Raw genomic sequence first — 24456 nt, forward strand, 5'->3', positions numbered from 1 at the left:
TGGGCCTAGACTACTCTTGGAGCACAGAAATGTCTGAGTTTAAAGAGGGCTAGGTCAGGTGGGGATGCCTTCCTAGAGGGTTGTGAGCCTGTGATAAGATTTAGCACGGAGCAGTAGCTCACAACTTCCAGGGCTTTCACATGCACAGGGTCACAATGAATCATAACAACAATTCTGTGAAGGAGGAACAATTATCCCCATTTTACAGTTTAGAAAACAAAGGCTCAATGAGGTAGAATAACTTGACATAAATGTATAACGTGGTTGTATAAGTCAAGGTTCCCCAGAAAAATGGAACTAGTAGGATGTAGAGAGAGAAGGGGATTTGTTTTAAGGAGTTGGCTCATATGGTTATGGAGGCTGGCAAGTCCAAAGTCTGCAGGGTAGGTGAACAGGCTGGAGATCCAGAGAAGAGCAGATTTAATGGTTCAAATCTGAAGGCTGTCCATTGCAGAATTCACTCTTGCTCCGAAGGAAGTCAGTGTTCCATTCAGGCCCTCGATTGATTGGATGAAGCCCACTCACATTATGGAGATTAATCTACTTTACTCAAAGTCCACCAAATTAAGTGATAATCCCTTTCAAAACATCCCTCACAGAAACATCTGGAATAATGTTCAACCACTTATCTGGTCATCGTGTTGCAGCCATGCTGATTTATAAAATTAGCCATTACAGTGGCATAGCTTGAGTTTGACCCCAGGTCTCTTGGCTTCACATCTTGAACTTGATTACATCATCGCATATAAAGGGAACTATTCCAGACTTTTAAAAAGAAAAATTTGAAGGGCTGTCATTTAGTCCAATTTAACAAATATTTATTGAGAGTCTTCATTGTATCTAGCTCTGTTAATAGATTTAAAATGAAATGAAACAAAATAGCATCCCCTCTCATAGTCTGGTGACGGAAGTTACAGTCTAGTGGTGACCCAAGGAAGGCCCTCCAGAGAGAGGATCAGCATGGATAAAGGAAGCCTCTGTGCTAGAACTGAGCATGTTAAGGAGTTGGCCTGTCTAGAGTGGCAACTTCATACAAGAGAGGCCCAGGAAGTAAAGCTGGAAAAGTCCTTTGGATCCAGATAATAGCCTGAGGACCATAGTACTAATCTGAGGTTTTAGCTTATAGGCAATGAGTAGCCAGAGAAGGTTCTTGAGCAAGAAAATAGCATGAGGAAATGATTGTATTAACAGGAGAAACAGATGGTGTATGTAGGAGGAGATAGAAAGGGAGAGCCGGTTAATTTACCCTAGACCAGTGGCCCTTCCCCCTAGTATGATTTTGGAAGCCTTGTAGAGTCCAGACTTCATTCCCAGGTCAAGAAACAACGAGCAAGGGCCCAATGTTTCTCCCACCTACTGACTTCTCAGTGAAGGTGCAGAATTAAGAAAGAGACCTGGGGGTGGGGGGAGCATACCTGGGTGGCTCAGTGGGTTAAGCATCCCACTTCAGCTCAGATCATGATCTCATGGTTTGTGAGTTCAAGCTCCATGTCGGGCTCTGTGCTGACAGCTCAGAGGCTGTAACCTGCTTTGAATTCTGTCTCCCTCTCTCTTTGTCCCTCCCCTCCCTCCCCTGCTCATGCTCGCTCGCTCTCTCTCTCTCTCTCTCTCTCACACACACACACACACACAAAGCATGAATAAACATTAAAAATTTTTTTAAAAAGAAGTAAAGAAATTGACTTGGTTAGGGGCGCCTGGGTGGCTTAGTCGGTTAAGAGTCCGACTTTCACTTAGGTCATGATCTCGCGGTTCGTGGGTTCGAGCCCCGCGTCGGGCTCTGTGCTGACTGCCAGCTCAGAGCCTGGAGCCTGTTTCAGTCTGTGACTCCCTCTCTCTCTGACCCTCCCCTGCTCACGCTGTCTCTCTCTGTCTCTCCTAGAAATAAATAAAACATTTAAAAAAAATTAAAAAAAAAAAAAAAAGAAATTGACTTGGTTAGGCAGCAGGTATTGCCCTAGGTATTTTCCCTGAACAACCATGTGGAAAAGATAGGACATGATTACTGCTCTCATTTGACTGATGAGGATGCTGGAAACAACTTTCTCAAGGTCACACAGCTGAGACTATCTGATCTCAGAGTCCAGATTATTGCTGTGCCACAGGAGCCAGTGGCAGTGGGAGGGGCCCTGTTGTAAGGAGCATTGTAAAGAAAGAAGAAGAGTAAATGGAAGGGCAAAGAGAGAAAACAAAGAGTTGAGGAAACAAAGGTCATTTTTGGAAGACTTTGATGCCTTACCAAGGCCTGACTCAGGAATAGGTACTGGAAACAAACACATAGTCATATCTGGAAAAATAGAATGTCAGCCAGAAGAGACCTCAGAAGAGATGATGATCACTTGCCAGAGCCCATCCCTAGCAAGAAGTCCAGCTCAACTCACTGTCCCGACTGTTTATATTGGCACTGGGGGAGGAGTCATTTCTTACTGCTAGCAGGGCCCTCTGCTGGACTCTCATCCTTACAGCTGTCCAGTCCTTCCCAAGTTAACCCTCCATGCTTACAATCTGAGTTAGCCCAGGAGAGGGCAGCGATTTCCTGGTTTGCTCCCATCTGTAACCATTGTCTTACCTGGTGGGAGGTATCATCTGCAGTAATTAGGCTTCATTAAAATGCTGATTAATAACATCTTGCCTGGGCCAGGCGTATGATAGGATTGGCCTAGTCACTGGAAACATTAGGGTTCTTTGCAGCTATTTACACACAGTTAACACCCCTGCAGGGCCCAAAAGGAAGGAGATGGCACAGGCTGCTAAAATACCTTTCATGAGGAAACCGGATGTGAGGAGATAGCAAGGGATGTAATGGAGTCTGAGCCTGGAGGGCCTAGTGGGCCAACTGGTGGCCCACGGCTAATTCTTTTCTGCAGATAGTGGCTTTGGCCAGGAGCATGTCTGCTGACTGATGACTTGGTTGGTTGGTTAGTTTAATGTTGAGTTTGAGGGCTTTGAGCATGGCATTTACTGTCCAAATTGCCACTAATCTCCTACTGTTTTACAACTGTCATCATACCTATTTCTATTATGAGCCTGCCCTCTGAAGACATTTGAGTTTGTGACCCTTATAAACATGATAGGTGAAAGATGAGGTGGTGAAAAGAACAAATTTAAAGGCAGAGGAAGGGTGTGAACAAAGACATAGAAAGGAACAGAGCAAGAGTACAGAGTAAGGATCAGTTAGATACTGCAGGGGCCAGATAGGATAAAGCAGAGCCCAGAGATAAAGGCAGTATGAAGTGTCCAGGGGTCCCCATGTCATCTCGAGTGGTTGGAGTGTGAGTGTAGACAGGGGTAAGAGAGGAGGGTGAGGAGAGGCTACAGAGGAGACAGCAGAAGCCAGCACCCAGAAGGAGGCCTTACATACCATGTTTAACAGGCTTGGGCTTGACCTAGAGAAGGTATGGAAGCCATTAAAAAGGGGTTCAAGTCAGAGAGAAACATAGTCCTACCCATGTCTTAGAAATGTCACTCTGGCAACAGTGACATGAATTGTACTGGACAGCAGCAAGGAGAGAAAGCAGAGGCTGTTGTGACATTCTAGGAGTGTGACCGTAAAGCCTGAACCAGGGCAGAGGCGGTGCAGTGGGGAGGAGGAAAGACTCCAAAGTCAGTTCTGAGGTGAACTTAGTAGGAGATCCATTGGTTTCCTTCCTTGAGGGAGACAACAGTACTCCCACTTGATCACAGGTCTGGTTGTCCGTACCAGGAGCGGAGAAGAGGGTGTGATGGGTGTTGATCACAGGAGAAAGCACACAGAGGAACGTTGACCTCATACTCAACCTTCAAAAGAGAAACCAAGGCTCATGAAAGGCCAACGTTCAGTGTGAGGGGGAACAAGTAGCTCGGATGGGGTCTTCGAGTCTCACCATAGCAGCTGAACTTTGCCAAATTTTAATCTGCTCTCACAGCTCAGCCCGATTTTATCAATCAGAATGCTAGGCTTCCCAGAGATCAATCACTTTCCCAAAGCTTCTGGTGGCCTGAAGTTTTTTGTCATATCTTTTCTATACTTAAGACGTTTATTTCTGTTTCTCTGTGCCTCTAGGATTGCTGTCTATTTATAAGCTGCTTTTTTGTTCATCTCTCTCACGCAGTGTCTGTCTCTTTTAGTCTCTGAGAATTTCTGTCTTTGTGTGTTATTTCTCTCTATCTCTCCATCTCTGTGCTTCCCTTTTTTCCTAATTCATTCTCTCCCTTCCCCTCCCTCCCGCTCCCCAACTCTCTCTTTCTCTCCTCCCAGTTCTGATTAGACAAATGACTCAGGGATGGGGCCAGTCTCTGCCTGGTGGCTAGGCTAATTGATGGCTGCTATAGAATTGCCTAAGCAAGGAATTCTTGTCATTAGCAAGTGATGGGTTGCCTTGGCCTACAACTAGGAAACCTTTGAAATCCTGCATCTAAATTGCCATTCTTTTGACTGCTGCTAGTGATGCTAATTAGCTGTGTTAATTGGATGTTTTGATATTTGAAGAGCAAAGCAATCCAAATCCTTCCTCCAGAAAGCCAAAATTATTAATGAACTTGGAAGCAGCCTTGGCTCTCTTTCCACAGTGGGCACAGCCAAAGATTTGGGGGCAAAGCAGGGGTTGTTGTGGGGAAGTGTCTCGCCTGTTTCTGGAGAGGGGGTGAGGCTGACTGCAGAGCTTCCAGTGGTGAAATCACACCCTGGGACTGGAGAACCTCAGATCTTTTTTTTTTTTTTTAATGTTTATTTATTTTTGAGGAGGGGAATGGGCAGAGAGAGAGGGACACACAGAATCTGAAGCAGGCTCCCAGCTTTGAACTGTCAGTACAGTGCCTGATGAACCATGAGATCATGACCTGAGCTAATCAGATGCTTAACCGACTGAGCCACCCAGGTGCCTCAGAAGAATCCTAGATCTTAAGACCAGAGACCAACATAAGGAATTAGGCTCTGTTCTGCCATTATCCACCATGTTTGAAATGTTGCATCCCAGTGCCTAGCACAGTGCCTGACACACAGTCAGCATCTAACACATGTGACTAAGTGAATAGCCAACACAAGCATTGATTTTGGAGTTGGATTCAAACCATTCAAACCATTCTAGACCATTGTCTAGCTTGATGACTTGAGCAAGTTACATCACCTGAGGATCTCAAATTTTCTTCCAACTACATATTAGTAAACAGTTCTGATAAAAATAATTTTCTTCAGCTTGCTATATTTTCATTGATGTTTTATCATCCCATAACACATGTTATCTGGTACCTAATCTGCCTAACCTGTCTCTTCACCTGGTGTGGATTAAAAAACAGTACAATTAAAGTTAAAGAAAAGATGAGTACAGGATTCTGTAGGAACACAGAGAACAGATTAAATAGGCAACTAATTCAGCCTTAAGGAATCTTGGAAGACTTCCTAAATGGGATAGATTTTGAGCTGAGTTTAGAAGGGTGATTAAGCATTCACCAAGAGGGGAAGAAGAAGACATTCCACCAGGGCCTGAAAGCTCAGAGCTGTGGATGAGTACCTCACTGCTCTGAAATAAGAGGCCTAAATGATCTCTTACAGCATTTTTTAAGAGAGAAGCTTTAGGGGCCGCTGGCTGCCTCTCAGTAGAACATGTGACCCTTGATCTCAGGGTTGTGAGTTCAAGCCCCACAGTGGGTGTAGAGATTAGTTAAAAATTTAAAAATCTTGGGGTGCCTGGGTGGCTCAGTTGGTTAAGCATCTGACTGTTGGCTTTGGCTCAGGTCATGATCTCACAGTTTGTGGGATCAAGCCCTGAGTTGGGCTCTGCACTGACAACACAGAACCTGCTTGGGATTCTATCTCCCTCTCTTTCTGCCCCTCCCCTGCTCAGGCGCGCATGCTCTCTTTCTCTGTCTCTCTCCAAATAAATAAATAAACTTAAAAAAATCAAAAATCTTTTTTAAAAATAAGGGAGAAAACTATAATCAAGGGCAGGAATAAGAATCTAAGAATAGGAAGTTTGGGTGTGGTGAAGTTGACTTGATACCTCACTCAGCATTGAAAGGAACTTTCTCCAGGAAGCCAAACCCATAGCCTGCAGTCTAGTTAATTGGCTCTTGGGATGTTTTCAAACACCATGAGGAGAGGCACAGCTCAGACAGATTTTGAGTTCCAAAGATGCAATACAAAAATTAATGAGTGATTGCATCTTTAAAGTGTTGATAGAGCTAATCTAATCTCCCCCTCTGAAAAGAAAAGAAAAGAAGAGAAAGGAAGGCAAGAGAAAAAAGAAAATGAAGCTTTCATAAAACCATAGCATTTGGAACTATGTCCAGTTTACAGATGTGATGCTTCTTCTGCGCATACTTCATACTTTCACTTTGTATTAAAGGATCATCAGAAGTTTAACAGAAAGAGAATTTTGGAAGGGCATCACATGGATAAAGGCACAAATGATAACGGAGCACTGGGAGTGACTGGCACTATAGTGTGGCCAGGGCACAGGGTCAGCATGGGAGAGGGAGGGGCTAGATAGGTGGCTGTGGGGCCACATCAAAGAGGCTGTGGTTCCAGGTAAAGGAGATGAGCAATTTATCCTAAAGGCGATAAGGAGCATTCTTCAGGTTTTAAAAACAAAGAACTACACAATATGAAGATGTTACAACATCTTTGATTTTCCTTTTCATAATTCCTGCTAGACAATGAGCTCTTGAAAGGAGCTAATCATATCAGATTTCTCTTGTGTTTCCAGGGCAAGGAACACAGTGGGTGTTCACAGTTGTTAGCTGACTAAAATTGGGGTGGCCAGACTGATACCCAGAAGGGGTAAATGATTTGTGCAACATCACTGTGAAACCTGGTGGCAAAGGTGGACCTGATCCCAAGCCAGAGCTTCTGCAAGTATATTACTAAATCATATATCCTTGGGTACCAGGTCTCAGCCAACTCAGGGTTTTGGATTTGAATGCATCCTGTGTGACATGATCTAGGGACATGGTTAATTACCGCCAGATCTCTCTCTGTAATACTGAATCCTTTCCCTCAGAAAGCCCAGCAGAATCCATGCCCAATCTTAGGAAGCTCATTGGCCTTGGGTGTCCTCACAAGACCTACTGATGTCCCAGCCCAGATGTTTTCTCCTGGGCAACCCACTGCCATTATCACATATTTAAGAATCACCATGACTCAAGTCCTGGGGGACAGCAAAATGAGTGAGACATGGTTCCCATGCTCAAGGACTAGTTTGAACCTGAATGTCTTAGGACACAGATCAAGCCGGATGCCCATGCATCCACTGGCTCAAGAAGTTGGTCCAATGATGGAGTGAAGGAACTTGAGGAGATAGGGCAGCAGAGGCACCATATATCACTTTATATCACCATATATACTTTATATCATGCAGGTATCATGAAAAAGGAATGGAGTTCAAAGAAAATAGTGTTCCTAGGAACAAATTTCAAAAATTTCATGAAGGATGTGTGTGGTACAGTCTAGGCTAAGCCTTGAAAAATGACCAGACTGAGTGTGTGTGTGTGTGTGTGTGTGTGTGTGTGTGTGTGTGTATTGGGGTAGATAGATGGGGAGCAGTGGTGGTATAGGATTAAAGGGAGATCAGAAGGAGACTATCAGGTTTGTTTGACTCAGTCCAGAACAGTCAAGGATCTAAAATTTCAGGTCACGTTAGACTTTATTCTCTACCAGCTATAAAAGGTGTTTGATGTGGAAGGAAAGAAAACTAGCACTTACTGAGCTTCTGCTACTTACCAGTGGAAAGTGCTTTACATACAATATACTTATTTAATCTTCCAAAGCACTTTGAAGTAGGTCTGTGTATCCTTGTTTTACAAATGAGGAGGCCAATTTTAAGCAACTGTTTGGTGGTAGAATCTTTGTGACTCCAAAGTCCTTGATTTTGTAATACTACACCATGATGACCAGACAGCATGCTTAGTCTATACTCTCTCCTGTGCCCTGGTTGATTGGAGTGGAGGGGGGAGGAGTGTGTGTGTGTGTGTGTGTGTGTGTGTGTGTGTACACATGAATGCACGAGACTGCTCACATATGCTTGCATACAGGTACCAACTGCAGGCTAAGGAGATTCTGATTACTTCCATCCAATTAATGCTCTGTTCATCCGTGCTGTCTCTTTGTGATTAGAATTAATTGCTGCTGATTACACTGTGTGGAAGGGAAAGGACGGTCATCAGCAGTTCCACTTGGGGGATAAAAACATTGTAATGCAAAACAAAACTGGTTGCTGAGGACTTGAATTAGGAAATTCTCTCTGTTAGAGAAAGATTAGATGTTCTGTGACCAAAATCAATATTCTATGACCCTACCCAGGCAGAAGGACAACCAGCTCCTATTCTGGTCAGCAGTAAAGATAAAAGCAAGTGAGGCAATAGATTTATTTGGAAAATTGGCTGTGTATAAGAACTGACCATGTGATTTTACAAATCTCTTCCTCACGTGTAAAATGAGGAGGTTTGATGAGGTAAACGTCAACATCTTGTATTAGTCAACTGTCTTTGGTTGCAAGTGACAGAAAACCCAATCCAAAATGACCTAAGTAACAAGGGGAATTGATTTGCACTCAAAACTTTAAAGTCCAAAGGAGTACTGGTTAAGCATGCCTGGATCTAGAGACAGCATCCTCAGGACGGGGTCGCCAGCTGCTCCCTGAGCATTGATACCATTCTCTGGCAGACTCCCTCCCTACGGAAGCAAAATGGCTGCCAGCAGCTCCTGCTGGACATCCCATCCTGTCAGGGTTAAGAGGGATTCCCTGATTCTCTCTCTCACAAGTCCCAGAGTTGAGTCACCTTGGGCACATGCATACCCGACTAATCACAGTGGCAAGTCATTCAGTGCTCAGATTGGCCAGGATCAGATTGACTCTGGGTGAGGTCAGCTCCTCCTGAGACACAGAGACTGAGATTGGGGGCTTAATATGGAGAAACAGGGTGTTGTGAAAGCAGGAAAACAAAGCAAGACAGATGCCCGCTGTTGGTACCCTCCTGCTCAGGTATTTTATGATTCTCTAGCCATTTGGTGCACTGTCAAGTTCAGCCTAGAATGTATGAAGGCCAGTGAAGTTCAGGGAGTACTTGAAATTGGGAGTGTGGTTAAAGGCAAAAGAGAGGATAAAGTATTGTTTGAACATCTACTTTATGTGAGAGTCCCTACTGACTGGGTGCTTTCACATTCATTATGTCATTCAGTCTTCACAATACTCTAGTTAGGAGTCAATACCACTTCACAGATAAGAAAATATAGAATTAGGGGGTGAACCACTTGGCTAGGGTCTATGCATTCATTCATTTACTTATTCTTCCAACAAACATTCCTTGGGGGAGTCATCTTAGGCTGTGGGGAACCAAGGATGGGGAAGATACAGGCTCTGCCCTCGGGGAGCTCACAGTCTAGTGGGAAAGAGAGAGGCCAAGAGCTGTGCAGATTCTGGGTGTAATCAGTCAGTCCCAGCCTGGTGGGAGCCAGCTCAGGTCTGACACCCAGCTCTGCCCGCTGGCTCCCGGACCCTCATCCATTTTGTCCCCTCCAGGCTGGGGTTCAGGGCTTGCAGCTCTGCCTAGATGGGGCATTGTTCTGAGAGTCTTTGGCTAAATAGGATAGCGTGTCCCTGGAGGCCCAGTGGTACTCCATTGGTTTCACCTTATAGCTAGAACTAGCTAGTTATGGAAGAAATGTGGCCCCTGGACCCCCGGATCCACCTGCCTGGAACTAGAGGGGACTTATTTCCTCCACAAAACCTTTTCATCTATGAATCTTTGACCTTACGTGGGCTCCTCGGAAATATTTCTCATACAGAGATAGTCTCCTTCTCCTCTTCATCAGGAGTGCCTCTACCAGGGACCCTACTTTCCTAGGAGTGACAGAGGAAGAACAAGGCCACTTTACCTTCTGGAGTTTGTGACGCTTGCTTTCAACCTTCCTTGTGCCCAACCCCCACAGCTCAGCATCCATATACTTTTTTTTTTTTAATGTTTATTTATTGTTAAGAGATTTAGAGAGACAGAGCATGAGCAAGGGAGGGTAAGAGAAAGAGAGGGAGACACAGAATTGGAATCAGGTTCTAGGCTCTGAGCTGTCAGCACAGAGCCCGACACAGGGCTGGAAACCACAAGCCATAAGATCATGACCTGAGCCAAAGTCGGATGCCCAACCAACTGAGCCACCCAGGTGCCCCTCAGCATCTCTATTCTTACAATCACATTCACCATTAGTCACTAGGAAGTAAGCTCTGTTTCTCCTCCTAATGAAGTCCTCAAACACCTAGATTTCTCTCCAAATTCCCACAATTAGTAGCAAAATACTAATTGAACACCACATGTGTCATACACTGCCAGGCAGAAGGGAAATTATGGTGAACAAAACATAGTTTTTGCCATCATGGAATGTGGTGGTCTAGTAGAAGAGGCAGATGTTTATCTAAAAACCGCACAGGTGTGTATAGTTACAGACACGAGAGGCCTATATGAAGGGGTCCCAGGGGCACAGGGCTGACAGCAGCTGCTGGTTTGTCCAGGAGGTCAGGGAAGGCTTTCTTGAAGAAATGGAATTTGGGCTGAGGGCTGAAGGATGAGCAGACTTTACCTAGAGGCAGTGAGGCAGAAGGTGTGTGACAGCCTCTCAGGCACAGGCTGTGCCACAGAGGGAGTGCGAAGTGGCGCATGCCTGATCAAGGAAGTCCTGTTCTCAAGGGATAAATGACAGCATGGGTTACAATATGACTTGTTGTCTTACTGTTACTAAAATAGAGCAGGATTGAATGAGACGTGGAACAGGCATGTTTTATATCCTGACACTGAGCAGATCCTGATTAGCTTTTGTCAGAGGGAGGGAGGCAGTCAGGCAGACAGGCAGACAGGCCAGCTGGCCCATCAGAGGTGTGGGAGAGTGAGAATAGAAAAGTTCCTGAGAACATAGATTCCGTTCTTTAAAAATTGGATAAATGTGTTAGTCTCATGGGGAGTTCAGGCCTGGCTTCCTACCCATCGTGTCTGTAGGCTCACTTTGGGTTTGCCTGATGGGGAACCAAAGAGCACGCGATACAAGGGAATGCCAGTACTAGACATTACAGTGGTGCTTCAGTGTAGGAATCATAAGAGTCATTTGACACAAATGTGCAGCAGAATAAAATTCGGCAACCCTCCTAACTGAGAAGAGGGCCATGGAAGGGACTCTAAGGGACACAGTGCTCCCTGGATTCTAGGAGCCACATTCAGACTTCATATCCAGGGTCACTGGTGACACCACCACCACCAGACTCCCCAAGATAGGAACCTGGTGTGGTACCCTCGATGCTTCTTCTGCCTCTGCCAGAACCCCACATTCCTAGAACCCCACATTCAGCAGTCAACTCACATTCATTTTACAATGACAAGTATTTCTAATCTTGTCCCTTCCTTATTGCCCCCCGGTGAGAGTCCCAGCTCAAGTCCTCCCCATCCTCCCCAGACCAGACTGTCCTCCCTGTCTCCAGTCTCGGTCCTTCCAAACCGTCTTCTACTAGGGCTGCAGGAATGATCGTTATGAAGCTTAATCTAACACTCTCTCTCCCTCCCTTAAAACTTTGCCATGGTTCCTTATTACCTATAGCATAGAGTTCACGTTCATTACACCACATGAGACACTAAAGACCTGTCTTTGTGTATTTCTCTTGGTTCTTTCTTCATCTTGTAGAATATATTCCAGCCTCACCAAATGTCATACAGTCTTTGAGGGGATCACCGGGCCTCAGCACACATGCGTGTGCCTCTGCCTCTGTTCAGGGATCCCTTCCTGTGCCATCGTCCCCTCTTTACCTGGGCAGCTCCTACTCTTTTGTTAGGTCCCCTAGATTCCAACCTCATTCTACATTTGTTTGTTTATTGACTATCTCCCCTGCTGAGCTGCGAACTCCATGAGCACATGTGCACCGTTGTATCTCAGCATCTAGAAAAGTACCTGGTGCATAGTAAATTCTCAATTATTCATTGACGAAGTTACTTACTGCAGATTCATCCCAGTTAAAAGCCCCCTACTCAGTTTAGCGCAGGTATTACCTCATCTAAGAAGTCTTCTGGGGTCTTTCCAATGTTAAGTCTCACTTCCTGTGGCCCCCCCTCCCTTACTTCCCTCTGCCATCAAGGCCATTGCCCTGCACTGCAGTTTTTATTTACATGTCTTTCCTAAGGGCTGCTGAGGACCAAGACTGACTTCTCATCTCCAAATCCATAGCATTCCTCCCAGAGCCTTACACAGCAGATAATAAATATTGAATAAATTAATAAATCCATCTTAAGACAGTTAAAATAGTAATATAATTATAGCATGATAATAATTCCCAAAAACCTCAGGCCTTGCGGTTGGACCGACCTGAGTTGAGTCTTAACCTCCAATTGCCAGCTGAGTGATGTTAGACAAGTGACATCTCTGCACCTCAGTTTTCTAACCTGTAACATGGGAATAATAAAATCTACCTCATTTGCACGTAATAAATAACATGGTGCCCAGAAGATAGTAAATGATAATAAACATGAGCTCCATCCCCTGAGTTTCAGGTTCAAGACAACAGTTAAAAAGGAAGTGACACAAGGGCAGGAAAGAAAATCATAAAACATTAGAGCCAGTAGGGCCCTAAAGATTGGAATTTAAAGGATGGAATCATTTCTATTTTGCTTAAGATGGAACAAAAATGTCCCCAAATGAGGATAAAATGTAAGGAGGTAACCAGGAGTAAGGTATTATAATGGAGTTTCACTGTAGCACAGCCAATTCCTCCTAATTATACAAATGGGGAAAGTGAGGCCCAGGAGGAGGTGAGTGACCCAGCCCAGGTCATACAGCAATTTGGTAAAAGCTGACATTCATATATGGGTCTCTTGACTCACAGGATATTGTTTATTCCCTTAATCCATGTAAGTGCTTCAAATTCAGGCTGAGTCAGGAATGAAGACATAAGGAACTAGGAGAGGCCTTCTTTTAAAGATCAAGGACCCCATAGTCTGTCCCTTCAGCAAACCCTTTAGTGGGCCTCTTAAATTCTAGGCTAGTTTTGATTATTACTTTCCTCCCCTCCCCATCCCTGCTTAGCTGTTCCTTTGCCCCCTCCGGTGCACTGGCACCACTGGAATCTCTGAGCTCCTCTAAGGTAATTCAGGGGTACTTGGGACAGAGTCCACATCCCGTTAACTGTGTTCCAAGCCTAGGTTGATTGCACGCTCCAGCACAAGCTTCTCATTAACCCCAGAAGAGTCACGGTATAAAAAGTGAATGAGTCAGAAAATGAGAAGGAATATTACCTAAAGATGATGGTAAATTCAAGTATCTCCATCCATTTTTAGAGCAAAGATTCTTAACATTTTGAAGGATACAGATTTCTTTGAAAATTATGGAAAATTATGAATATCCTCCCCAGAAAATTCACACATATGCATAAATTTTTGCCCCATAATACTTGGGGGTCCAGGTAGTCTCTACTTCCTCAGGTAGGAACTTGGAATCTAGAGGCTCCCAAAACATCACAGAGCTGAAAGATTTCACAACATCAGCAAGTCAGCCCCTCCCCCAACTTTCCAGATTGGAAAATGACACTTGTCCCAAGCAAGGCCGTGCAGCCCCCCAAAGACACCTGAGGCCTGGACCAGGACTCATTGGAGCTCCTCCCACTTATTATGCCTCTCTTCTCCACCTCCCTCTTGCTCCAAGATGCTGCTGCACAAATATTGACTTTGGTCTTTAGTCTTGTTTTTATTGTGTATCAGTGGAAGCTTCTGAAAATATCTAGGAGCATCTTAGGAAAGCAGAGCTCCCTCTAGCACTGAGCCGAGTCCAAGCCCCACCAATTGCTGAGTGGGGCCCAGCTGGGCAAGCACTGCAGACTTTGTGAGAGAATTTCCAGAGCTGTGGTCAGCCATCAGTGGGGAAGGGGAGGCACTGCTGGGAAAGTGCTAGTTCCCGGCGTGGAAGTGGCGGGAGAGTGGGAAGAGGAGAGAGAGCATGAAACAAGCTGGAGTGTGGGAGATGGGAGGAGAAATGAACTTCCCTCTTGAGTGAGGAATGGCCCTGAGATAGATGAGCTGTAAAGACCAGCAATCCAGGGCAAGGAGGCCAGAAGCCAAGGGGTGCAGGACACAGAAGGAGGCCACTCTCCCTGCCCAGGTAATGAGCAGAGGTGCTGAAACAGCCATCCTAGGAGGTCAACACAGCCTGTGAAGTCCCATTCCTTTCCCCTTGGCCTGCCTCCAAGGAGCACTCGGGGATGACATTTCCCAGGTTGGGGAGCTGGGGCCTCCCTCGGTCAAGTTCTTGCCCGCTTCGAAAGCTCCTGCCCGTGCCCACCACCCCCATTTCACCTGCTGCACCCCATCAGATATCGTGCATCCCTTAGACCAGTGTCTCTGGGAATTCCCACACACACACACCACAGAAATGTTTGGCAAAGTCTGAAGACAGTTTGGGGTTGTCACAACAGGGTGGAGGGTTTGCTGGTATCTAGTGGCAAGGATGCTCCTTACAACAGAATCAACCAGTCCACAAGTTTGATAGCGCCTGGACTGTGAGCGGTGTGAAGGCAGGACCGTTCCTGTTTTGTTCTCTCTAACTGCCCAGGGTAGTCTATATTCCTATCACATGGCTCAAAACACAGGAGATGCTTGCAAAGTGTCTATTGAATGAATAAATGAGTAACAAATAATGAATGAATGACAACCTGCCTAATGTGGTCTGAAGTTCAAAAATCCCCAAAGGACATCCTGTCCAGACTCAGGCACATTATTCCTAAGGTCAGATCTCCATCTGTTCTAGCCCAGCCAGCGTCCAGCCTGATTTCTTTTCCAAATACCCCATCAGAGTGGAGGTACTACCCCCGTGCCTGAGAAGTCTGCCCTGATCTGGATGGCCGGAAAGGGTATCCTCTTCTCCTGGGGCAGAGTGGGTAGAGTGAAACCTAGATTAGAACCAGAGGTCACCCTCTAGCCAATCTTACAGAGAGCAAACTGAGGCATGCAGTATGGAAGGGACCTGCAAGACCTTTCCCTGAACATCCAGAAAATGTTTTAAATAATTTCCTCTTTCTCTCTCTATCTCGTTTCCTGTTTTTCTCCCTCTTACCTTGTTTGTTTCTTCCTTGCCTCTGCTATAGTCCTAACCTGAGTTAAATGGCTTTGGAAACAGGTTTGAATGTTACACACCATTGTCCTTGAAGAGCTCGGGCTTTGTTGAAGATGACAGGTTCATAAGTAATAATGATAATAAAGAGCTACTACCTGCCAGTATTGTGCTAGGTGCTTTGGATATATAATTTCTAATATATTCTAAACATGAGAATCCTGCGAGGTAGGTAGCATTATCCATTTTTGGAGATGAGAAAACTAAGGCTCAGAGATGTTAAGTAGCTTGCCCAAAATGTCACATGCATCCTTATAAGGAGGAGGCAGAGGGAGACTGGACACACAACAGGAAGAGAAGGCAGTGTGGCCCTGAGGCAGACACCAGAGTGATGAGGTCATAAGTCAAGGTGCAGAGCGGCCACTAGAAGCTGGGAGAGCCCAGAAGCAATTTCTCCCCTGCAGCCCTCAGAGGGGGTGTGGCCCCATTAGCACCTTGAAACCAATTTCAGACTTTTGTCCTCCAGAACGGTGAGAGTATACTTGTCCGTTCTTTCAAGGCACCGAGTTGGTGATGACTCATCACAGTAGCTATGGGAAACCAGTCCAGAGCCTCCCTGATCCCCACCTTGGATTCCCTCTTCCGGGATTTGGCATCTTCCCCACCATTTACATGTGTGCGCTCATCTCCCCCTTCCTCTCACAACATTCCTACCCTCCTGAGTTGCGTCTGTGTGTCACAGAGGAGGCCTCCCTGCTCTCACCTGTCCCTCCCTTCCGTCTCCGCCGTCTACCTCTATTTCAGTCTCCCCGTTTGTCTGGCGCTGTCTCCTCCAAAGCCTGTGTTGTTCTGCTTGCTTGTGACTCTTTCTGTTCCACCCTCTGCCTTTCTCTTTCTCCCTCCCCATTGTCTACATTTCTCTCTCCCTCTCTCTCCCTCCCCCGCCCCCGCCTTTGCCAGTCGCTTCCTATTTGTCTCTCTGCTCCTCACTCTGTTTCCTTCCACTTTTCAAGTTCAAGTTGTTCTCAGCCCCCACTGATGATCTTCCTTATCTTTCTGCTCCATCCTGATGGGTTTCTCTTCATATCTTCCTGGCTGTTTGCATCTCTTTCTCTTTGGTCTCTGCCTCTGCCTGTCTCTCTGTCTCTTCCTCCCTCCTGCTGTGTCTCCATGTCCTCCCTGTCTCTGGCTCTCCCTGGCTCTCCGCATTCACAGGCAACCTCACCTAGGGGTGCGTCAGGACTCACCTGCTTTTGGAAAGGAATCTGCAGTGACCTCTGCGCCCCCCACACTACGCTTTGGAGGAGGATTCACCTGTTTAGTCATGCACCTGTCCAACACCGGGGGAAGAGGGGAGAAGGAGGCAGAGGCAAAAGATATTTCACTGTCACATTGTTCTTCTGGCTTTACCTACAGGCCCCTAGACAGGTGCCTCTTAACATGCCAGCAGTGCTGTCAGCCTTGCCAAGGAGAAATCACTTTTCCTTGGCCAGCCACTCTGCAGAATTAATCTTTCCCTTTTAACCATGACTAGCTGTTGCTGGCAAGGGCAGGAGTATGAGCAGAGAAAGAATTCTAGGTGGGGCTTTCTCTTTTTTTTTAATGTTTTTTTAAAAATTTATTTCTGAGAGAGAGAGAGAGAGAGTAAGCAGGGGAGGGTTAGAGAGAGAGGGGGATACAGAATCTGAAACAGGCTCCAGACCCTGAGCTGGCTGTCAGCACAGAGCCCAACGTGGGGCTCGAACCCACATACGGTGAGATCATGACCTGAGCGGAAGTCAGACGCTCAACCGACTGAGCTACCCAGGCACCCCGAGGTGGGGCTTTCAAAACAGGGAGCAAGTAGGACTTAAATTTTATTATTGGAGGCAGGATGATAGCAAGGAAAGATCTTCATGAGGACTAGGACTATGTTTTTCTCTTCCCTGTGTCCCAGAATGGCATCTGGCATGTAAAAGACACTTGCTAAATATATGAATGAATGAATGAATGAATGAATGAATGGGCTTCAGTCCTCATTGTGCCAGTTCTTGATGGGCCTCACTAGACAAGTCACTTCCAAGTTCTCATCTGCAAAATGGGAATGGTAATCAGAGCTGGCCACAGCGCACAGCTATGGAGAAAGGGGGAGTGAAATATGATATCTGATGAGTGGGGCTGGACCTTGACTCCCTTCAGGGCCGGCCAGGCTATGCGGGCTCACAGGTGGTTCTGGAAGAGCTGCAGGGAGTGAGAAGTATGGAGACGGCAGCAGAGATGAAGGGGAAGGAGCAGGATGGAGAAGGGAGGCCACAGGCCAGGCAGGAAGGTGTGTGTGAGATGTGTTCCCTCTGGGGCTGCTCAGAGAGGTGGGGAGGCCTTCCTCAAGAAGCTGTCATGAGTCACGAAGGAGATGTTTCTGACTCCCATCAGGGGGAGCTCATCCCCAAGGCTGACTACTGTCTCCAGTAGTGGGATTGGGCTGGACTTAGCAAGAGGCCAAAAATGAAATGGCTGGTCAGGGCTTGTGTTTCTGATGAGGAGGATCCTGCTCCTGGGTGCTGGCCGACTCCTTCACCACCTCCAAGCCCACTCCAGCGCCACCTTTTCAGGGAGGCTCCTCTGACCACTGTACTTAGTGCGACAATGTGCCCCTGTACTCCCCTTACACTGTCCTTCATCCTTACTTTATAGCACTATCACTTTCACTTTCTGACGTTCTCAATAACTTACGGATGTGTACGGTTGATGGTTTGTCTCCCATAACTAGAACAAAATTCCATGAAGACAGGGATCTTTGTGAGTTTTGTTTGCTGTGTGTCCTGAGTGCCCAAAACTACTCAACATAGAGCAAGTTCTCAGTAAATATTTGTTGATGAAAGAATGAGGATGGGATTTTTCATAAGCTTATTGTATTGAACACACCATGTTAATGCTATCAAGGACCCGAGAGACCGTACATTTACCCATAGAGAAGTTAGGCCCAGAGCAGGGAGATGGCCAAGGTCACATGGCAAGTTGCTGATTGAAACCAGGTTGGTCTCTTGATTCCTGCTTATGTGCTCATTCAATGCACCAGATCCCAGGCCCTGAGACAGGAGAACAGAGGGGGCCGCAGTCACTGCCACTCTCCGAGAGACCTCAGGATGCTCGAGAATAGTGTCCTCTGACAGGAGGAGCAGGAGGTGGAGAGCTGCGCAGAGCGGAACATGCCATACAGTCAGCAAGCTTGCGGCTTGAGGGTCCCAGAGGACTGGCGGTTCAGAAACCGATTCCATGATCTGCCTCTCTCCCTACTTCCAACTTAGGACCTGGCTGCTTAGTGTCTCAGTGGCATCTCGAATTCACACTGAACTCCGAGTCTCTTCCCTGAGCTTATTCCACTACCCTCAGGCTTCTGCACTCCCAGTCACGGCACCGCATCCACTCGGCTGCTCAGGCTAAATGCACGGGAGGCCGCTGCTCATCCCTCCCGCTCCTCAGGCCCCATGGCCAACCTGCCAGTTCCTCTCCCAAAAAGTACCTTCCCATCTCTGTTGTCTCCATCCTGGTCCAGAGGCCCCTTGTCTATTCCCCGGACCCACTGCAGTAGTCTCCTGGCCCGTCTGCCCTGCTTCCACTCTTGCTGCCTTATTTTTAGCACAGCAGTGACCTTTGAAAATTATAAATCAGACCGTCTCGTTTTCCTGCTTAAAATTCTTCAGCAGCCTCCCATTCTCTCAGAAGATCCAGACTCCTTCAGGTGACCCAGAATAAGGCTTCACGTAATCTCACCCTTGGCTGTCCCTCCATGCCAGCCCCCTTTCAGACCCTCTCCCCCACCCAGGGACCCTTCCCGCTGCCCCTGTCCACTCTTTCACACGTCCTCCCCTCAGGGAGGCCCGCCCACATCCCCTTTCTGAAGCAGCACCCCGTCGCTCTCTCTTACAGACCCTGTTTATTTTCATCCTATACGAGTACAATCACAACCGTATATTTGTTTGAGTTTTTATTGCTTCATTATCTGTCTCCACTTCTAGATTTAAGAACCATTGTCTTAGTTGTTTTGTTTTATTTATTTATTACTTTTTACTACAGTATACCCTGAGACTTCCGGAGAGCTTGAACATAGCAAATGATCAATAACTACACAGAGAGTGGACAAATGATAGATATGACCACAGATACCCATATCAACTGTTTTGTATTGCCTATGGAATAGAAGTTTAATTTGGCATTCAAAGCCTTCCCTGATCTGTGCACAGCCTTCCATTGCAGCCTCACCTTTTGCTCGACACTGAGGTTGCCTGGGTCCCTGGCTCCTTTTCTGTCTTTTTTATGGCTCAGGGTCATATGTCCCGGCCACACTCCGTGCTGCCACTGATCCCATCTCCTCCTCCCCCTTGCAATTCATCCTCATCCTTCAAATCTTTGTTACCCACCCACTCCCGTGAAGCCTTCCACAATTCCCCCAGTTGAGGCTCACTGTCCTTCTGTCCTTCTACATGTCCATGGAGTTTAGTATTGGAATGTATGATCACACTCCAGAGAGGGGAAGCCATATGCACCGTGTTAAAAGACCCTCAGGTTCACATGTTACCTACCTCATCCTCAGGCCACAGGACTCCAGGTCACTTATGCAAACTTTCCTTCTTTACAGTTTCTTCTTCTGCAAAATATGTGTCGAATGGTACTTTGACCTTGCAGGATTGCGGCGGGGACTGGCGAGAGTAACTCCACTGTACGGTGCACAGGGTGAGCTCTACAATAAACAGCTGGGAAGCTGACGGGGCAGCAGGCTGCTCAGTGATGGAGTCAGCTGGGACGTGCTAGTTTCCTCCTCTTGACTGGCCCCTGTGTTTGTCTAATTCTTCTTTCTCTAGCCCCGTCGTTGTCACTCTTCCTCCCGGCATACGTATGGAGGAGACCAACAAATGTTAGAATGAATGAGCGAATGAATGAGAGCGGACAGTACATGCCCAAACCCTTGCTAGCTGTTGAAGGTCCTGGAAATACCAGTTACTGACACCAGCCCCTGAGTTCAGACGGCTCTGTTTGAACTGATTTGGAAGTCCCCAAATCAGTCTGGGTTTCACACCATCCCAGCCAAGCCCCCCTGCTTCTGTGAGTCGGTGGTCTTGACCCCACCTGCTGTCTGTTCCTACCCTCTGCGAGAAACAGATCAGTGAGCCACAGAAGAATATGCAGAAGACATGTTCAGCTTCTAGGCCATCCGGAGATGTTTGTTGGCAATGCAAAGTTGAGAACTCTGCATTCTCGCTCTCTCTCTATTGGGCAGTATATTGGAAAGGCTTCCAGCCAGACTTCTCCTTGCCCGGGTCCTCAGTCCTCCTACAAAGACAGCTTGTTTTAACTGACAATGTCTGAGTCGTCTCTCCCCTCCTCCCGGCCGGGTCCCCTATCTTGCTGGACTCAAACAGGACCATTGCAGTGAGTAGCCTGGCGTGAGGCCCTCAGGGTTTGAGGGATCTGTAACATGGTCAGAGAGGGAAAGGCAGAGGGTGTCCTAGACAACTCCCACCTTTAAAACCCTGCCTTCCAACCAGAGCCCATCTGAAATGATCAGCACTTCACAGGGGACATTTCAGTGGCAGCCTGACTCCGTTTCCTTGCAAGGTTCAAGAGTTTTGGTAATGCGGATTTCTTGGAGGGTGGCTTTGAGTCTGGCTGCCAGGGCAGGCTGGGGAGCATGGGCTCAGACTTCCCTCGTCCCTCACTCTCTCACTTACTTCACCAGCGCCCACACCTCAGCCCAGGACCAGTGAGGCGGCCCTTGTTCACATTTCATGGGTGCGGGGCCCCAGGCTCAGGAGGATGGAGTCGCTTACGGGAGACTGTTCTAGGGCTCTCCTGTTGCATAACACACCTCCCCCGGACGAGCGTTTAAAACACTAGCTCTTGTCTCGTGCTTTCTATGGGTCCAAAATTTGGGGAGGGCGCCATCGAATGAAATGTTCCTAGTTTGGAGCCTTTGATGCAGTTGCTGGAGCAGAGACAGTAGTGTGCTGGCGGCACCGCGGGCTGGCGGGAGTCTCTCTTTGGTCGTGTCTCTGCATAGTGACAGGGCCTCCACGTGCAACCCCTCATGGGCGAGTAGGCTTCCTCACAGCATGGTGGCCTCGGGGCAGCCAGACTGCTTGCGTGCAGGTGCAGGCGCCCAGCTGGAGTGTCCAGCAGGCAAGGGGCAAGTGACATCTTTACTGACCTTGCCTCAGAAGGCCCGCGGGGTCACTTTGACCACTTCTGACATTTTTGTGGTCACAAGTGGGTCACAAACCCACCCAGGTTCAAAGAGAGGAGACCACACCTCTCGGTAGAAGAAGGGTCAAGGTCATAACATAGAATACCATGTGAACTGGGAAATATTGTTGCAAACATTTTTGGAAAAATACAGTGTGCCAAACACAGAAGGTGGCAGGGCCAGAAACTGGATTAGATGCATCTGATACTGTTTTAGTCTGGTCCGCAAGGACCTCTCCTCTCTTCTGCACCCCTGCAGTCTTGCTGTCAGCACACACAGTGGTGATTTGGTCTCCCCAAGCCGGCTAGAGCCTGACTAGGTTAAAAGGAGTAGACCAGGGTCTGCTGGTCAGAGAGGCCATGCCCAATGCCCGCTTGTGAACTCTGTAAAGAAGGGGACAGAGAAGGTTGGTCACACGCAGGGGAAGAAAGCAGGTGGCGGCCCCAGAGCATGATGAGCCTGCGGCACATCTCACTGTCATAAACAACTTGTCTGGTGTTTTTCCTCCTCCCCAGGCCCTGGCCTGGGCTGACTCAGCCCTTGACAGAAAAGGTGCCTTCAGGTTGTGAAACAGCCCAGGGTGGTGGAATGTTCACTGCTCTGGAGCCAGACATTCCTGAATCGGAGTCCTGGCTCTACCAGTGCCTAAGTTAGGCAGCCCTGGACAAGTTCCTTAACCTCCGAGAGCAAAAAGGAGAGTAAGATGCCTTCCTTACAGGATTGTTTAAAACACATAGGTAAACAAAGTAGCAGTGCCAAGCCAGGAATACAGTAGGTGCTCCATCGGGTCTGGTTTCCGTGTCCTGGGCCACGTCCAACCCCAGTGTGGGGACTTCTTGAAGATGGTGGTGAAAACTCATTTCACTGTCCCACAAACACTAGTGAGACCGTGGAAGCCCAGTGATTCCCAGAGGGACACAGTATATTCCAAAAGCCAGGAAGAGAGCCTTGAGGTAAGACAACCTAGACCCGTATCCTGGCTCCTCTCCTTCCTAGTCCTGTAACCTTGGGAAAATTATTTAACTTCTTTGTTCCTTGATTTCCTCATCTGTGAAATGAGGAAAATAATAGTACCTAAAATTTTGTGCCAATCAAAAAAGGCAGTACATACCAAAAGCTTAGAATGGTGAGTGGTGTTTCTGCCTCGGTTACTGTTATCATTTTTATTACCAGCCTTCTTTTTCCTCTGACTTTTTCCTCTCCTTTCAAAGTTGCTCCTTGACGCACACTATTGCAGATATGAAGCTGGGAAGGAATGTGGCAAGAACATTTTTGGATTATTATCGGCTGAACCCCCTGGTCGAGAAAGTGACAATTCCCATGCCGAGGCTGCGGTAAGTGACTGAGCAGAACTGTGTGGCTTGCGTCCTGTTTAACTGGCTCTGTGTCCAGGGGCAACTTCCCTGGGCTTCTCTCTGGCCCTCAGTTGCCCATCTGTGGCATGGGAAAGATAATCCCTGCCCTACCACAGGGTGTATGGGGCAGAAGAACTTAACAGCATGTTTTCTGACCATAAGGCATCATCACAGTGTCAGACAGTGTAGGGTGGTCACGTTTCTGGGTCGGACATGGCAGTCCATGGGGATGGGAGTTGTTGGGGGACTGAGCCCAGTTGTTGTTCCAAGTAAGTCTGTGTGTCTCCATGTGCTACTTCATCCGGTTACTCATCCTCTAGGACTCCTATTTCATCTAGGCCCATAAGGTCTCCGATCCTTCCATTTTCACATCTGTAAAGTGGGGACAATGGCACTCACCTGGAAGGTTATTATGAGATGTGTGTTAAACCATACTGCATATTGTCAGGCATACGTGTATCCCCTTAGAACATAATAGACCCTCAAGGAGAGAAGGTTCCGGGCTAAAAAGGACATACCCCTAAGAAGCTTTACATCAGGTCTTCTGCTGGAGTCAACGTTTTGGGTCAGCGAGGAGAGAAGGTCAGGGGGTAAGTATCCTTCCGGAGAGCTGGACCAGAGCCCAAAGTGCTGGGCATTCCCATGCCTCCTGGAAGTAAGCCCAGTGAGCATTTGGACAGTGACATCCAATGGCATCTGGAATTGTGCTGGCCCTGCCTTACCTCTTGGCCTCATTTCCTACTCTGTAGTGATCCAGCCTCCCTAAAATTTGGACAGAATGATGTCCAACTTACTTCTCCTGCCAGACCAGTATTCCCACTGACCTTGCCCATGACCTTTCCCATATGCTTTGCTGCCTCAGGGCCTTTGCACTGATGCACCCTCCTCTACACCCTATCATTAACAAAAACAATATTACTCACTGTTATTTATTGAGTAAAGCACTTTTTACACATGATCTATTTCCTCTTCATATATATTATATTCCCTACAATACGAATGAGGAAAAGAAACCTCAGAAAGGTGAAGAAAATTGCCTGAGGTCAAAGAGATTTTGGCAGAGGCAGAATTTGGCCTAGGATTTTCTTCATTCCAAAGCTAGACTGAAATCCAGCTAAGCTCCAGCTCAAGCAGGAAGCCTTTCTCACTATCAGTATGGGTTCAAATTCTGTCTCAGGCTCATCTTAACTGTGGGATCTTAGGTAAGTTTCTTGGCCTCTTGAAACCTTTCTCTACCTTAAAGTGGGGACAATAACTAAAATCTCTAAAGATTGTTTTAATGATTAGATACAAGCTTGGTAGAGTGCCTGGCATTCAGTAGGTGCTGAATAAATGTTTCCATCTCCTCTGGTTTCTGGGTTGCAACCCCAGATGTCCAACCAGTTCACCACAGCCTGGGGCAAGACCCTGGACTCCTCTGGTTGGTCTGGATGCCTCTCAGGACTGCCTTCCACCATACTGTGAGCCCATGTCTCCACACAGAGTCTACAGAACAATGTGCTCTGGCTCATATTGTGTCTCAGATTGTTCACTAATCATCCAGGGTGTTTGTGCCCCCCCACCCTCTTCCTGGTAGATTAAACACTCCTTCAGGAGGTTCATGTCTGTTTCTTTGTGCTCCCACAGTAGCCTAGACCATACAGAGCCTGCACGCGTGTATTCATTCATTCATTCATTCACTTAGGAAAACCAGCACTTTATGCCAGGCCCTGGGGGGAAGGGAGTGCTTGAATGAGTAAGTGATTAGGGCATGACCCTGTCTTTGAGGAGCTCACCTCTAGAGAAAAGGGCTCAGTTCATTCTTAGAAGTCATTCTTGATTGGTTAAAGTTCTTAAAA

The 24456-nt window shown here is 47.1% G+C and overlaps 1 protein-coding gene and 1 non-coding gene across 7 annotated transcripts in view; one reads left to right on the plus strand and one right to left on the minus strand.

Moving 5' to 3' along the window:
• Nucleotides 1-24456, plus strand: part of LOC120240623 (BEN domain-containing protein 5) — a 1403952-nt gene that overhangs the window by 1364172 nt on the left and 15324 nt on the right. For 4 of the 6 annotated variants that reach the window (XM_039245389.1, XM_039245392.1, XM_039245387.1 and 1 more), the window contains exon 12: nucleotides 22501-22597. In XM_039245389.1, coding sequence (XP_039101320.1) covers nucleotides 22501-22597 — 97 coding nt within the window. Of the gene's footprint in view, nucleotides 1-22500; nucleotides 22598-23096; nucleotides 23160-23983; nucleotides 24214-24456 lie in introns of those variants that run through there. The other 2 variants (XM_039245386.1, XM_039245391.1) reach the window with 2 other exon arrangements.
• TRNAG-UCC lies at nucleotides 16768-16852 on the minus strand. Its single transcript has one exon. It is a non-coding gene; the product is annotated as a tRNA-Gly (tRNA).

The sequence above is a fragment of the Hyaena hyaena genome, unplaced genomic scaffold (assembly GCF_003009895.1).
Source record: "Hyaena hyaena isolate Hyena2069 unplaced genomic scaffold, ASM300989v1 scaffold_257, whole genome shotgun sequence".
Classification (NCBI taxonomy): domain Eukaryota; kingdom Metazoa; phylum Chordata; class Mammalia; order Carnivora; family Hyaenidae; genus Hyaena; species Hyaena hyaena.